Consider the following 13,929-nt stretch of genomic DNA (forward strand, 5'->3'; position numbering starts at 1 on the left):
ACTCATCATGCATCACTCAGCGTGCAATCAAACCATCTACAACACCAAAAAAAAAGCAAATTTCGGCCACTCAATTAACCAATCAATCAAAGTACGTCATCCCCCCGGGCATATCGCGTATCATCTCCATCGCTTCCTTCCAGCCCGTAATGTCCCTCGACCTCGGCACCTCCTCTTTATCGTCCCGCGTCGTGAGTTCCAAGGCTCGGATGAAGAACCGTTTCATGTCTGCCGCGGGCAGGATGGAGTGGAGGTCGATTGTGCGTGATGGGGTGGTGGCGCTTGTGTTTGAGGTTGTGTCTGTGCCGGCGGTTGTCTCGGTCGTTGCCTCTTTACCTGCATCAGTGCATGTGAGTGTCCCCAATGACGCGTTCCCGCCAAGGTACTCCGCGATACCGTCCTCATAGAAGAGGATGAGTCGGCGTTGGGCTTTTATGGCAGGACGTTCGCTGCTGGAGCGGCCTCCACCGCTATCTGTATCTCCTTGGATCTCCCCAGATCCATCGGTGTGTTGTTGACCGCCTTCATCAAGCATACCCACACCCCCTGTCCTCTTGCTCCGCTTCCTACTCCAATATATTCGGTAGGCCTGGAAGACTTGTCTCCGCAGCTCGTGGATCAGGGTTGGAGAGAGTGTCGACCCGGAGGCCACTAGCACCATGTAGATGTGGTGCGGGTCCTCCGGGGAGTCGATGTACGCGGGCGAGTCGGGCCAGAGGGTCTTGCAGATGGTTTTGTCGAGGGGGAATCGCCGTTGCGGGGACGGCGGTTGGGAAGCTTGACTTCGACTTCCTGACGTGATTGCTGCTGCTGTGGTTGTGTTCCCGATGGTTCTGGCTGCGTTGTGCTCTTTGGCGTTGGCGTTGTTACGGGGCGAGAGGGGTTTTCTTGGGGAGGTGAAGGTGACCGTCTTGTTCAGGCCATGCGTTGGCGACACGTTCTCGAGTTCTAGGAGTGGTTGGCGTGGCTTGCTGAGGACGGACGCAGGGCGCTTTAGGGAGGGTGCCTTGATTAGAAGTCGAGGTGAGGTTCCTGTCACGGTCGACCGCGGGGATTTAAGCGGTTGCTGGGACGGGTCCTGCCTTGCTCGCTTGGTGGCGGCTGGTGAGGTGTTTGATCGTGCCAGCTTGCGCTTAACCCCTTTTGAGGCACCATCTGTGTGCGCTCGGCGAAGTTGTGGCGGAGTGACGGACGAGACTATTGGTCTGTTGCCGCTCCTAGAGGTCCCAAGAGAAGGGGATGGCATGGACGCGCTGGTCGTCGAATCCACTGGAGATCCGTCAGCAACTTGCTTGTTGAGAGGCGGTGGAGACGTCGGATGCTTGACAGGTCCGACGGCCATGGTATAGAGCAGTGCCTTCTCGCTTCGTTTGGTACTGGGGTTTGATGACGACAATGGACTCTGTGCTGGTTGGGATGAGGGTTCCTCGTATACAAGGTTCTTCAGCTTCGCTTGTGGACTGAGGACCACGGGAGATACAAGGCTCTCCATGGCTGATGGAGTAGGCGGGCATGCTCCAGCATTGAAAAGCGATGCGCTTGAGAATGTTGACGTATTTTGAGACTGAGATTGGAGGTAGACCTGCTGGTTCTTCTTCGGTTCGGCATGAATCAACCGTTTGTACCACTCCATCTCTTCTTGTTCTTCTGCGCTTGGGGGTTCGAAGCTCTTCCTTGCCAATTCCTGCAACTCATTAAAAGAGTGGGTGTCGGTCACACCGCGATCGAAATGCATCTTGTCGACACGCGGGAAGCGCAGAGTCAAGTACGAGGCATCCTGCGGCTTGTCGAAGCCTGCTCCCATGGCCTCAACGACGAATGGCTCCTGGAATAGTTCGGTCGGAGGGTTGCGTCGCAGCTCTGGCTGGTCGATCTCGACGTCCAGACGCTTCGACTCATAGGCAAACGGCACCCATCGACCTATACCTCTCCGGTTCAGATCGAGGAGCATTTCCTCTGGGATACAAGGGCGCGTCACCTCAGCGAGGACCAGATAAACTGGTTTTGCCCGGTATCTCATGACATCCTCCTTGTTCTTCAGACAGGCCAAATGCACTGTTGTCCACCGAAACGAGCGAGCAAGTCTTTCCGCGTCTGCTGCATCTTTGCGCCCACCGATAATGCAAAGGTCGGCATGGTCGCCGCATCCCTTGATATAATCCTTCTTCAATTTGATTGCACTGTCGTGCCAACCTGTCGAGAAATAAGAGTCTTCACATCCCTTCAGAACGAGACCTTCCCATCTCTCATTAACTGCATCAGCGAAATACTCGAGCAGTTGCTTCTTCCCACTCGGAGGGCCGAAGTTGATCACACGACGGTCTCCAAGTTGAGCTAGGCCGTCTACGGGCGTAACGATACCCTGTAATTGCTGTCTTCGCACACGATGAGGTTCGAAAGCCAGATCCCAGTCATCGTGCAACAAGCAGTCGAAGAAGACTACCATCAGTTGCTCGTCGGTTGATTTGGGCGAGTCAGTCGCTGTGCCAATAGTCCTGCCATTAATGTCGACGTACTTTCGAATCTTGCAGAACGGCTGGATAGCTTGTTCGTTGCGGCTCCAGACCAGCATTTCACCCTCAAGGATGCAGCCCCGAGTTATGGGGCAGTCCGGCTGTCCAAGGCGCAATCCTGCCTGGATAGCATCATGTAGACGCCAGGTAGCGCGAGTGAGATCCTTGCTGCGCTTGGAGAAGATCTGTATCCGGTCCGTGTCCTTCGAGACGTCGATGTGAACTTGAACGTACCAGCCATCGTATTTGCGCTCGACGCTCATGGTTCTCTGGTTGGCAGTCCTACTGCAGCTTCCGATGCCTCTGGCCTGCACAAATTCCTGACGCTGCAATGGAATGCCAAGTCTAGGTCTGACGTGCCTGGCGCATTCCTGACGGTATTGGCGTCGCAGGTGCTCAGGTGGGTCATGGGGAATTGATGAAAGTTCCGGCGTCTGGAGGACCTCGATAGCGTCTGCAAGGGAATTCCGAAAGTGGATGATTTGCGGCAATAGGAAGTGAAAACAGCTCAGGACCACATGGTCGGGGATCTCGACAGGATTGTAGGTCTTCAGAATCATCCGCACGAGCCATTTGGCCTCGCTGCTATGCAGCCGCCAGAATATGCGCTTGAGAAGGCTGGCCTTCTCCTCGAAGCTTGAGCGTTCTGCTAACCGGTCCATTGCGTGGTCGATTTCCTCAAGGGTCACTTCGTGACCGGGGTCAGGGCGGTCAAAGCCGGCGTCAGCCACAACTTGTTCGACACAAGTCGCAAAGTCCATGGTTGCTTTCTGCCATTGGTGCAGTTGCAGCCCACGACCGCGGTCTTCGGGAAGTCCGAGCACCTTGCACATGATACTGGCAAGCCTTTTCTCCTGCAAAGCGTAGATTCGGTGGGGCGACCGATGCAGGAGCAGGCTTGAAAGCAAGGCAACCCCGGATGGCCCATTGCGGACGATGTCGGCTTCGTGTCGCTTGAACCATTCTCGGATGATCTGGCTGGGCTGACCCAGCTTCGGCGTAACCCGCTTGAGCTGGCGCAGCAAGTTCACATGGTTTGAGTCTCTCCGGGCCGTATCAAGGTCCTGGAGAAGTTGAACAAGGTATTTGAATTTGAAGGGCATGAGCTGGATGCGAAGTCCCGGTCAAGGACATTTGGGCTGCTTCAAGTGGGTGTTTGCGTGCAGGGGGTGATTGGTTCTTGTCGTGTTGTTGTCGACGTCAAGAAAGGCGACGCGTTTTCTCCACGAAGTTGCGCGTGGCAGACACCCAGTCACGTGACACATTGTGGCCCTCTTGCTCACAAAGAGACTCCACCTTCTTCACCTTTGTCGCTTGTAAATGAATGCCTTCACCAATATATTTATAGTGCCACGGTCTGTGTGTGACGTTTTCGGGCACAAGATTGGTGGAGAGCTCCTTTTGAATCAAGAAGAAGAACCTATTGCTGCGTTTGTTGATTATCCCACAGCGCCTTCCCCACGCAAACGGTCAGTAGATTGCTCTAAGCACACAACGAGCCTGACAAACATGAACAATGTCTCCCACTATTCCCTGCGGCGGTTGACAATGACGGCCCGGCGATCTGCGAATCGTTGACTGACATTGGCTTTTCCACCAATATCTCTGCATTCACAGACACTAACAGGCAACCAAGGTGATCATCCGCGTTTTAAAAAAAGATCCCTCTGTCACCAAGATTTGTAGATAGCACCGTGGCTACGAAGGATGGTGCTTCTGTGCAGCTTACTTAAGGCGTTCCACTGGCTCGAGTCTAAGTATTCATGCAGCTCGAGACGGGACCCCAGGATCTAGGTGTGCATGTCTCATTCGATGCTTCTGGTCTCCAATCAACAGTGCACATGGTGCTGAAAGCTCTCCAGCTTGGGGTTAAGACCTTGAATGTCGAAACCCCACTGCAAGCACATGCAGTGCACCCCTAGTGATCTTGTGTTCTGGAGCAACAGTATACACAGTACGGGCGGATTATGCCATGGCTGAAGAATCCGAAGCAGCGATTCCAGCTTTGACGAAGCATGGGGACTCTGCACAGAAGGCGGGGATAGTGATCACGAGAATAGTACCGCTATCGTGTAGAGTATGTGGCTGACAGAACATTCAAAGGAGTGCTGGAGCGGAAGGACAAGCATAACAGAATCCTCGTTGCGGCATTCGAGACTGAGTTGTGCCATCACCAGCAATTGAACTGGCCGTGGGGGTTTCTTTCCAGGCAGAGAATGCCCATAATGGACAGTCCCTTTGGCGAGCTCTCACGCCACCATTTGCACATGCACCTACCAATGTGATCTTCCCCAAACGAATCCGCATGAGGAAAAGCGGCATCCACCGCATCGCTTGACCTCCAGTCGGTTTCTTGTTCCGAACCTGCACGCAATCGTTTCTAACCTGAGGTAGAAAAGCGTGATATAACTAAGGTCGGTGTGTGATCCATGACGATGGCATCATGGGACACCGGCACCCTGCATCGCCATTTCCCGCTGCCGAGCGTCCTGCCCTTCTAAAATAATTGCGCCGTCAATGTCAGCTTGGATGAAAATCTGAGCCGACATGTCAGAAAGACAGTCACCAGCAATGCCATGAACGTGGCTATCACGATGCACGGATTTTCAAAGATGGCTGACTATTGATTCTGCAGCGTTCAGGACCGCCCGCCATCACCGCCACCTCAGGCGTGCCTAAGCTACAAACCTCTAGATTCTTGGTCGCTGAGAAGGATCCCAATCACGACAGTGTTCCCGTTCATACCCGTCGGCCCAGGGATTTCTTTGGAAAATATGGATAATTACGAGCGCTCCACGAGTCAGGATGACATTTCTCGGGTAGCTTCCAGAACCACGTCCCGAGTGGCTGCCAGAGACTATGCAGAAGAGCCTCTATCTCGATCTACTTCCCAAGTGCCTCCTCGTACCAGATATGCCGATTTCAACTTTGGGCCGGGAAGTCTACGGCACCGTGTCAGCAACCTCGATCGCATGAGCCACCTGGCAACGAGTCCAAGTCCGGGTCCCACACATGGCTGGAGGCACTTTGACCAGATGTCAACTCGACGGTCTGTTGCTATTGCACCCCCGTCGATTCGAGACAATACCGACACCGAGTCGCGCAAGTTTTCGTTGGCGGGTCCAGCGACCATTGATACAGTAGCCGCAAACCAGCCATACGTCGACCCCGGATATGCACAACTCAATCCTGCATATGACCAGCCTGTCAATGTACGACCTGTATGGGGCCTGGCCAAACCTCTACCACGCGTACTGAGACCTGGAATGGTCCCAACAAAGGACGAGCTCGAGACCGGAGCGCCCGAGGAAGGCGAAGCACAGCCTCCCTTTGATATCGAAGCCGGCAGGATCGAGCCTTCTCTCCGACCGGATAGAGTCGCGCCCACGCTCGACACGATCCGTCGTGAGCGAGAGATTGCCCTCATCAGAGCCTATGAAAACCAACATAATGAGTCGCCAGGCTTCTCACCCTTTGGCGGCGCCGCAGCCAGACGGACTTCGGATGCACCAACTGTGACACCCAGCGCTCGAGTTCGGCTGGAAGAGCCTATCGAAGAAGAGTCGTCTGATCGATCACCGAGTGCGCAGCCACAAGTTGAACCCCCCGAGTTGTCATTGCCTGAAGCCGTGGCGGGCTTGAAGGCAGCCAAACAGGAGGATGGGGAGTCCCGAGTACCGTACGAAGATGCTGTGCCTTTGCCAGCATACGACGCTGAAGACGACGAAATTCACAACCTGCACACATACTGGTCGATCATCAGGCTACGGCTGCGCGAGCCACTTGCCGAGCTACTAGGGGTAAGTCCGACTCGGCCGTCCTCAGTCTTCCAGAGTCAAACCCGAGCAACTAACTGTGCGCTTCCCTACAGATAACAGTTCAATACACTCTCGGCTTCAGCGCCAACCTCAGTATGACTGTCTCCCGTGGCACCGCCGGAGCAGGCGACACCGGAATGTGGGCATGGGGTCTGGCAACCATGCTCGCGATCTACGTCGCTGGCGGCATATCCGGGGCTCACTTGAATCCAGCAATCTCACTCATGTTGTATATCTACCGCGGCTTTCCCTTGAGCAAAGTACCGATCTACGTCGCCGCGCAGATGCTCGGTGCAGTGCTTGCGACTTTGATCAGTTTTGGAATCTTTCAGCCCGGGCTGTTTGCGTTGATGCACGACGGACAGAGCAGTCTCCAACAGCAGTCAGTGCAACCCCTTCACCAGCACACAGGAATGGCCCACATTGCATCAGATTTGACATTGCCTCCGTCGTACATATTCACCGTCCTGTCGAACTTCCTGACATTTCCCCGCTCTCCTTGGGTTTCCGTTCCCGTGGCATTTTTCACCGAATTTACGGCAACATGTCTCTTAACAATCTCAGTCCTCGCCCTGGGCGACGATACAAACGCCCCTCCTGGCGCTGGGATGAACGCATTCATAGTCGGGCTGCTCATAACCATGCTAGGCATGTCATTCGGGAGTGTCACAGGCCTGGCCATGAACCCTGTGCGAGACTTCGGTCCCCGGGTCACCATGCTCCTTCTCGGTTATGGCACGCCAAGCACCTTGTTCGGTGATGGGTACTGGTTCAAAGTCAACTGGTTGGGACCTATCATGGGGGCTATCTTTGGTGGTTTCTTGTATGACGCAGCCATATTTGTCGGTGGCGAGAGTCCTGTCAACTATCCAAGTAGACGGATGAGGAGGGCGGCGAGGAAGTGGCGGAAGAGATGGAAGGTCAGAATGGGTTGGAACGGGAGGGTGAAGACGGGTAAGGCGCAGAAGTAGTTGCTGTGAATATTGTGTGCGAAGCTGGTACCGGATGAATAGAGCACCCTTACTTATCTAGCTTTGGAATGAGAGCGGGCCCAGCCTATCTGTGTAATGTTAATGCCGAGCAGAGCAGATAGTTCTGCAACTCTTACTCGTATGCCCGTGATACTGAGTATTCCATGACTTTCTCTCCGTCGGCTCGAGACTCACCGAGCTGATCGGTGACATGAGGGGAAGAGGACAATCGTCCATCGTTCTCCGCATTCTGCTCATGTTGAAACGCAACATCCGTCTACTGTGTACTTCTGTATCCGCCGTCTCAGTCTACATTCCCCCAGATTTGTACTCACAATGGACTTCGCGGCAAAGGGCGCTGCGGCGGTATCAGAGAAAGACTACCGCGCAGCCCTGACATTCTACACCAAAGCCTTGATCGACCACCCTTCCTCACCAGACTACTTCACGCAGCGGTCCATCGCATTCACCCGACTCTCCCCGCCACGCCATGATTTCGCGCTCAAAGATGCAGAGTACGCGGTGCTATTGGGCCAGAAACGTGCAAAGAGAGAGAAGATCCAAGCCGCGCAGCAGCGGAGAGTCGTGGCTCTCCACGGCCTCGGTCGCTACGCCGACGCCAAAGCCATTCTGGAGACGACCGAGCGGTGGAGACCGCAGGACAGCAAGCCCGCCAAGATGGAGTGGGACATGTGGATGGCTAGGATTGAGAACAAGTTGAAGGGTGTGCCTGAGTCAGAAAAAGTGTCGACCGAGAAGGAATACCCCGAGATCGAGCTGCCGAGCGAGACCAAGATGAGGGCGTGGCTACAGTCGCAGCTCACGGCGGACGGCTCGTTCAAATTCGAAGGCGACGCCGAGCTCAAATCCAAGGAGACAGACTCTGCTTCAGCCGCCACAGCAGCGAGCTCTACAAATGGCACCACCAACGGCGGCGTCGGCAGCACGAAATCAGCCGAGTCTAACACCACAATTCCTGCCACCCCGACCAAGCTCCGCCACGAGTGGTACCAGTCGCCCCAGACCGTGACGGTAACGCTCTACGTCAAGGCCGTCCCAAAGGACAAATGCGAGATCGACATCCACGAAGACTCCGTGCACATATCCTTCCCTCTTCCGTCAAATCCGTCCTCGACCTACTCATTCGTCCTCGACCCGCTGTTCGCCCTGATCGACCCATCGCAAAGCAGGGGCGCAGTGCTGTCCACAAAGGTCGAACTCACGCTGAAGAAAGCACAGCCAGGCCAGAAATGGCACAACCTGGAGGGTACCGCTCCCTTGAAACCGTCCACGTCCTCGTCAGACACAACCATGCAAGATGCCGACGCCGACCACGCAGCCAAACCAGCCGCGGTGAGTACCGACACTTCTGCACAGCCGCCCCCATCAACGACAACGGCAGCAACCAAAGAAACAGCGCCCGTGTACCCTACTTCGTCACGCACGGGCCCGAAAAACTGGGACAAACTCGCCGACGATCTCGTGGCGAAGACGAAGGCGAAGCCGCAGATAAAGTTGAAAACGGACGCACAGGCAAAGGGGAAGGGTGGCCAAAAGCAATCGACGTCATCAAAGGAAAAGGCAAGGGCCGACGGATCCTCAGCCTCCGAAGCCGAAGCCAACGCCGACGACGCCTACGACTCAGACATGGGCGGCGACGCCGTCGACGGGTTCTTCAAGAAACTGTACGCCGGGGCGGACGACGACACGCGGCGCGCCATGATGAAATCGTTTTACGAAAGTAACGGCACGGCACTGAGTACGAACTGGAAGGACGTGGGCGCGAGGCATGTCGACGAGGTGAAGAGCAGTAAGGACTGACGATGGCGAGGGAAAGCGAGCCCTGAGGAGCGAGCGAAAGTCGGCCGTGAGGAGTGAGCCGCGCTAAGAGAGGCGTGAGGAGTAAGGAAGCACGAGGAATGATTTGAATAAACCCGCCAGGTTGCGATTTCAACCAGCAAGAAAATAAGCGTGAAAAGGAAATACCTACAGTTCAGGACGTGGGTATGCATGAGTTATCGACTCAGGCACGCGACATAGGCTGGGGTTTATGTGATACTGAGCACTTTTTCAATGGGAGCCAGATCTAGCGTCTTCAGTCGTGAGCCGTGAGTGGCGAGCCTTCATCAATCTGGACTATTCTATGTACCACCATAAAAAGTACCGCGACGAGCGGGTGGGCGTTGTTAGCAAAATGAAACGTGCCATACGACGATATGAGAATGAGGACGAACATAAGCATAAGGATGCTTTTTACTCCTTCTCACTTCTCTGATATCCCATTAACGTCTACAGTAATATCTACAATAGTAGACTTATATAATAGTACCATCGTATCAAACAACAGTCACTCATTCACTCACTCACTCACGCGCTTACCCGCTCACTCACTCGCCTCGCTCGGTCACTCACATCCAACTCTCCCTCTCCCCCATTCTCATCCCCTCAGGCTCCCCGCCCGCCCTTCCGACAAGGACTTCACCCTTGTTTCTCTTCAAAAACACCCCATCCCCAGGCCGGCCGAGGATACCTTGCCCCGGACCCTGCTTTACTTCCAACTCTCGATTCCACTTGACCTGGCCCCTCAACAGGACATACCTGGGCCAGTTTGTCACCCGAAAGCCCTCGAACGGCGTGTAATCGATGCTGTGATGGAGCATGTCGTTGGTGATAGCGATGGGCCACTCATCCCGTGACGCGCCTTCTCCAGCTCCACGCCGAGACGTCGGATACCACACGACCAAGTCGGCGTCATACCCGGGGGCGATGGAGCCCTTGCGGCCCGCGAGGCCGTACATGCGCGCGGGGTTCGTGCTCGTTAGCGCGACGAACTTGGGGAGCGTAAGTGTTCGGGTGGCGCTGGAAGTCACGGAGGGATCGGTCGCCGCAGAAAACAAAAGCGGCAGCCGCGTCTCGATCCCGGGGAGGCCGTTGGGCGTGTTGGCGAAGCTGGGCTTGACGGTCGTCTTTCCGGATTCATACTCGTCGAGGGGTTTCTTCTTGCCTAGCGGGTTGTGGTATTGGCTGGGCGCGTGGTCGGACGAAATCACGGTGATGGTGCCGTTGGTGACGGCGTCCCAGACGGATTGGAGGTCCTTGTCGTCGTGGCGGAGGGGTGGGGCACAAATGTGCCGTGCACCGGCCCATTCGTCAACTTGTTCGTTGTCGTCTATCCCTTCGGGGGCGGGGGAGTCGGAGTGCTGGTGCCCGTCAAACGGGTGACTCGTCGCGGCTAGCCGGTCGCTCTTCAGGAACATGTAGTGCGGACAGGTCTCCGCGTGGATGGGCAGCATCTGCTTGGATTGGGCTTTGCGGGCGTGTGATAGCGCCGCGGGGCTGGACATGTGGACGATCAGGATCGGGGTTGCGGTGAGCGTGGACAGCGAGATGACGCGGTAGGTGGCTTCTGTCTCTGCGATCTGGGGCCGCGCCACGGCGTGGTATTTGGGCTGAGTGTGGGAGGATGAGAGGAGGCGGGTTGTGATCCTGTTGCGCATGTTCAGTGTGGTTCACTCGCGGAGACCCAGTCAAAGTCAGGGACACCGGCACCTCCCTTCCACTCACATGTCAATCATATCAGCATTCTCAGCGTGCACCATGACCGTCATGCCCACCTCACGACACTTCATCATAACGTCCAACATCTCGCGGTCACCCAGTCGATATGCCGGATAGGTCATGTAGAGCTTGACGCTCGTGATGCCTTCTTGCTCGACCATGGTTTTCAACTCGCCTTCATTGTCATCCTCTGAATCGTCCACATTCGCCTCCTTGTCCATCTTCTCTCTCGCCACACGGCCGCCTAAGATATGAGGCCCGGGCCGCGAGACGATCAGATGAAACCCATAGTCCACGAAACTCTGCCCTGCAGCTCTGGCGTGATAGTCACGCACAACAGGGAAGAGACTCTCGTCGGTGCGCTGCTGCGTGGCGAACGCGAGGATAGTCGTGTTCCCTCCACAGAGTGCCGACCGGCTGCCACTCAACCATTTGTCCCCAGTGGGCGCGTTGTCCTGGTGCAGGTGGACGTGTGAGTCCACGCCCCCAGGAGTTACGTATGCGCCCTCCGCGTCGATGACACGTGTTGATGGCGAGCATGGAAGGGACAGAGCGATGGCGACGATTTTGCTGCCCTGTATGCCGATACTAAGACCTGGTGGGAGAACTTCCGTCGATGTTACCTAGGGGATGGATAGGAGTTCAGCCTTGCCTTACCATGTCGTTCTTTGCAGGGGCAGGACGAGGCAGGGTGGGCGATTGGGTAGACTGGTAGTCAGTCGGCGATACGTACGATCGTTGCATTTTTGATGATAAGGTCGAGGTCCATTATTGGGAGTCGAGTGTTAGTATGCGCCGAGAGGGCGAGGCTGCCTGGGCCAAAACCGATGAGTCTCACTTCAACGTATTGCGTACTTTGGTCCGGGCTGTATTGCTTGTTGGATTCTGATCTGGACTCTTATGCCGTCGTAGTGGTTTGAAACAAAATGGGAACTGAAAAGAGAGGAATGAATGGACACGCCGACTATGCTGTAAATATCGCACTACGCGACCACAAGAGGCACAACAAGTGTGGTGCATAGAGAATTGCCTTTTGTAGAATGAACCTTGTCTCTATCCCTCAGGTTGTAGAGGCAGATACCGGCGTGGAGAAGTACATGTTAGCGGACAACTCCGGCGGCATTGTTCAAGCTGTCTTCATTCGCAGCCCCAGTGGTGTGCAGCGACGATAATATTGAAGTTGGACACTCGCAGTACCGGCGACACCATATGCGTGGTGACTGCGAATCTTTCTTCATCTGCTTTCCCTTCTCGTGCTCGGTGATAGCTCAAAGAAAGGTAGACTTTCCTTCAAGCCGGGTTGCATGGGATGAGAGGCCTGAATCCTTGCGCGAAAGGCCTCTGTTCCCGTAGATGGCACACAGTTCATTCTGGCCTGAGCTGCCACCGACATAGAAAGCGTGAAGTTGATGATGGGAGTGCCGCCGTGCTGTCCTCAAACAATGAGTGTCACGTACCCATGGGATGCTCAGCGCGCTGCTTTAACTCCTTGTAGCAGGCCGTGGAGCACGGCACAGGATGTAGTATACATAACGGTGTGCGAAGTAAGTACCGCTGCTGTGATCTGTCATCGACGGAAATCTCATTTGCGCCGGTGCCTCGGACCGATGAATGATGCAATTGGAGAAGCTTTTCTTACTTGCCCTTCCAACCCACCTTGGACTTTTCTCTCTTTGCTGGAAGTACCGTCTGCTCGCCTCCATCCTGCAAAGAGTTCTTGGACGTTTTCCCCTTGAGTCTTCCGGCTCCATCTTCGCTTGCAAAATGGCGAGCGCATTAAGAACATCAGTCCGACGCTTTGCGACCACGGCCGTGCGGGCAGCAGCTGCCGAGCCAACAGTCAATGCGTATGGGATTCGCGTGTCGAAAGCTCAGGGCGTGGTAGACACGTTTGCCGGAGGTGCGACTTCGACACGAACCACTAGGTTACAGGCTCAATGCTAACTGTTGTAGCTATCGGCAACACTCCCCTCATCCGCCTGAAGAAGCTCTCCGAACAGACTGGCTGCAACGTCCTAGGCAAAGCCGAGTTCCAAAATCCTGGCGGCAGTGTGAAGGATCGAGCCGCACTATACGTCGTCAAAGATGCTGAAGAACGCGGTCTGCTCAAGCCCGGCGGCACTGTTGTGGAAGGAACAGCCGGAAACACTGGTATTGGCCTGGCCCATGTGTGTCGAGCAAAAGGATATAACCTTGTGATTTACATGCCCAACACGCAATCCCAAGGCAAGATTGATCTGTTGAGATTGCTGGGCGCTGAAGTGTACCCTGTCCCGGCCGTCGCGTGGGAAAACCCAGAGAACTATAACTGGCAAGCAAAACGGCATGCCGAGAGATTATTGAAAGAAGATCCCGAGCACGGCGCCGTGTGGACGAACCAGTTCGACAATACTGCGAACCGGAGAGCGCATATTGAGACCACAGGACCGGAGATCTGGGCGCAAACAGATGGGAAGCTCGATGCGTTTACCTGCGCAACCGGGACGGGTGGAACGCTTGCTGGTGTGACTCGCTTTCTGAAGGATGTCAGCAACGGATCGGTCAAATCATTCCTGGCAGATCCCCCGGGATCGGTATTGCACTCATATATCCAATCCGGTGGGCAATTGAAGGAACGATCCGGCGGTAGTATAACCGAAGGGATCGGTCAAGGTCGCGTCACTGATAATCTGAAGCAAGAAGTCCATGAACTTGACGGCTCAGTCAACATCTCCGATGAAAAGACCATAGAGATGGTCTATCGCTGCCTCGATGAGGAGGGTCTCTACCTCGGAGCAAGCAGCGCTTTGAACGTTGTTGCCGCAAAGGAAGTCGCTGAGAAGTTGGGTCCGAACCATACAGTTGTCACTATGCTATGTGATGGCGCGTACCGGTATGCGGACAGACTGTTCAGTGACAAATGGTTAAAGAGTAAGAATTTGAGGGACGCGATTCCGACGCATCTGCAGAAGTACATCGTTTTGCCATGAGATGTCTTGGAAACTATGCGGATGAGGCCACGGAGCCACCCTGTCATTTGTTCTCGAGCTTATGAGCTGCTCCAGCACTCGCTTCCAACCGCTATCCTCG

The 13,929-nt window shown here is 55.1% G+C and overlaps 5 protein-coding genes across 5 annotated transcripts; 3 read left to right on the forward strand and 2 right to left on the reverse strand.

Annotated features, from left to right (window-relative positions):
- Positions 1 to 82: 82 nt before the first annotated feature.
- On the reverse strand, positions 83 to 3,616 carry A1O7_04979 (uncharacterized protein; the record flags this gene model as incomplete). The annotated part of the gene is made up of 1 exon (XM_007758989.1): positions 83 to 3,616. The coding sequence occupies one exon, from the start codon at positions 3,614 to 3,616 to the stop codon at positions 83 to 85; it is 3,534 nt and encodes a 1,177-aa protein (XP_007757179.1).
- Positions 3,617 to 5,548: 1,932 nt separating this feature from the next.
- A1O7_04980 (uncharacterized protein) lies at positions 5,549 to 7,302 on the forward strand (the record flags this gene model as incomplete). The annotated part of the gene is made up of 2 exons (XM_007758990.1): positions 5,549 to 6,313; positions 6,385 to 7,302. The coding sequence occupies 2 exons, from the start codon at positions 5,549 to 5,551 to the stop codon at positions 7,300 to 7,302; spliced, it is 1,683 nt and encodes a 560-aa protein (XP_007757180.1).
- A 336-nt stretch (positions 7,303 to 7,638) lies between these two features.
- On the forward strand, positions 7,639 to 9,123 carry A1O7_04981 (uncharacterized protein; the record flags this gene model as incomplete). Its single annotated transcript, XM_007758991.1, has 1 exon — positions 7,639 to 9,123. One exon carries the CDS (start codon positions 7,639 to 7,641, stop codon positions 9,121 to 9,123), a length of 1,485 nt encoding a protein of 494 aa, XP_007757181.1.
- A 587-nt stretch (positions 9,124 to 9,710) lies between these two features.
- Positions 9,711 to 11,629, reverse strand: A1O7_04982 (dihydropyrimidinase; the record flags this gene model as incomplete). The annotated part of the gene is made up of 3 exons (XM_007758992.1): positions 9,711 to 10,788; positions 10,867 to 11,483; positions 11,594 to 11,629. 3 exons carry the CDS (start codon positions 11,627 to 11,629, stop codon positions 9,711 to 9,713), a joined length of 1,731 nt encoding a protein of 576 aa, XP_007757182.1.
- Positions 11,630 to 12,624: 995 nt separating this feature from the next.
- Positions 12,625 to 13,829, forward strand: A1O7_04983 (cysteine synthase; the record flags this gene model as incomplete). The annotated part of the gene is made up of 2 exons (XM_007758993.1): positions 12,625 to 12,760; positions 12,814 to 13,829. The coding sequence occupies 2 exons, from the start codon at positions 12,625 to 12,627 to the stop codon at positions 13,827 to 13,829; spliced, it is 1,152 nt and encodes a 383-aa protein (XP_007757183.1).
- Between the last annotated feature and the right edge of the window lie 100 nt (positions 13,830 to 13,929).

Source organism: Cladophialophora yegresii (assembly GCF_000585515.1).
Source record: "Cladophialophora yegresii CBS 114405 chromosome Unknown aczIN-supercont1.3, whole genome shotgun sequence".
NCBI classification, from domain to species: Eukaryota; Fungi; Ascomycota; class Eurotiomycetes; order Chaetothyriales; family Herpotrichiellaceae; genus Cladophialophora; species Cladophialophora yegresii.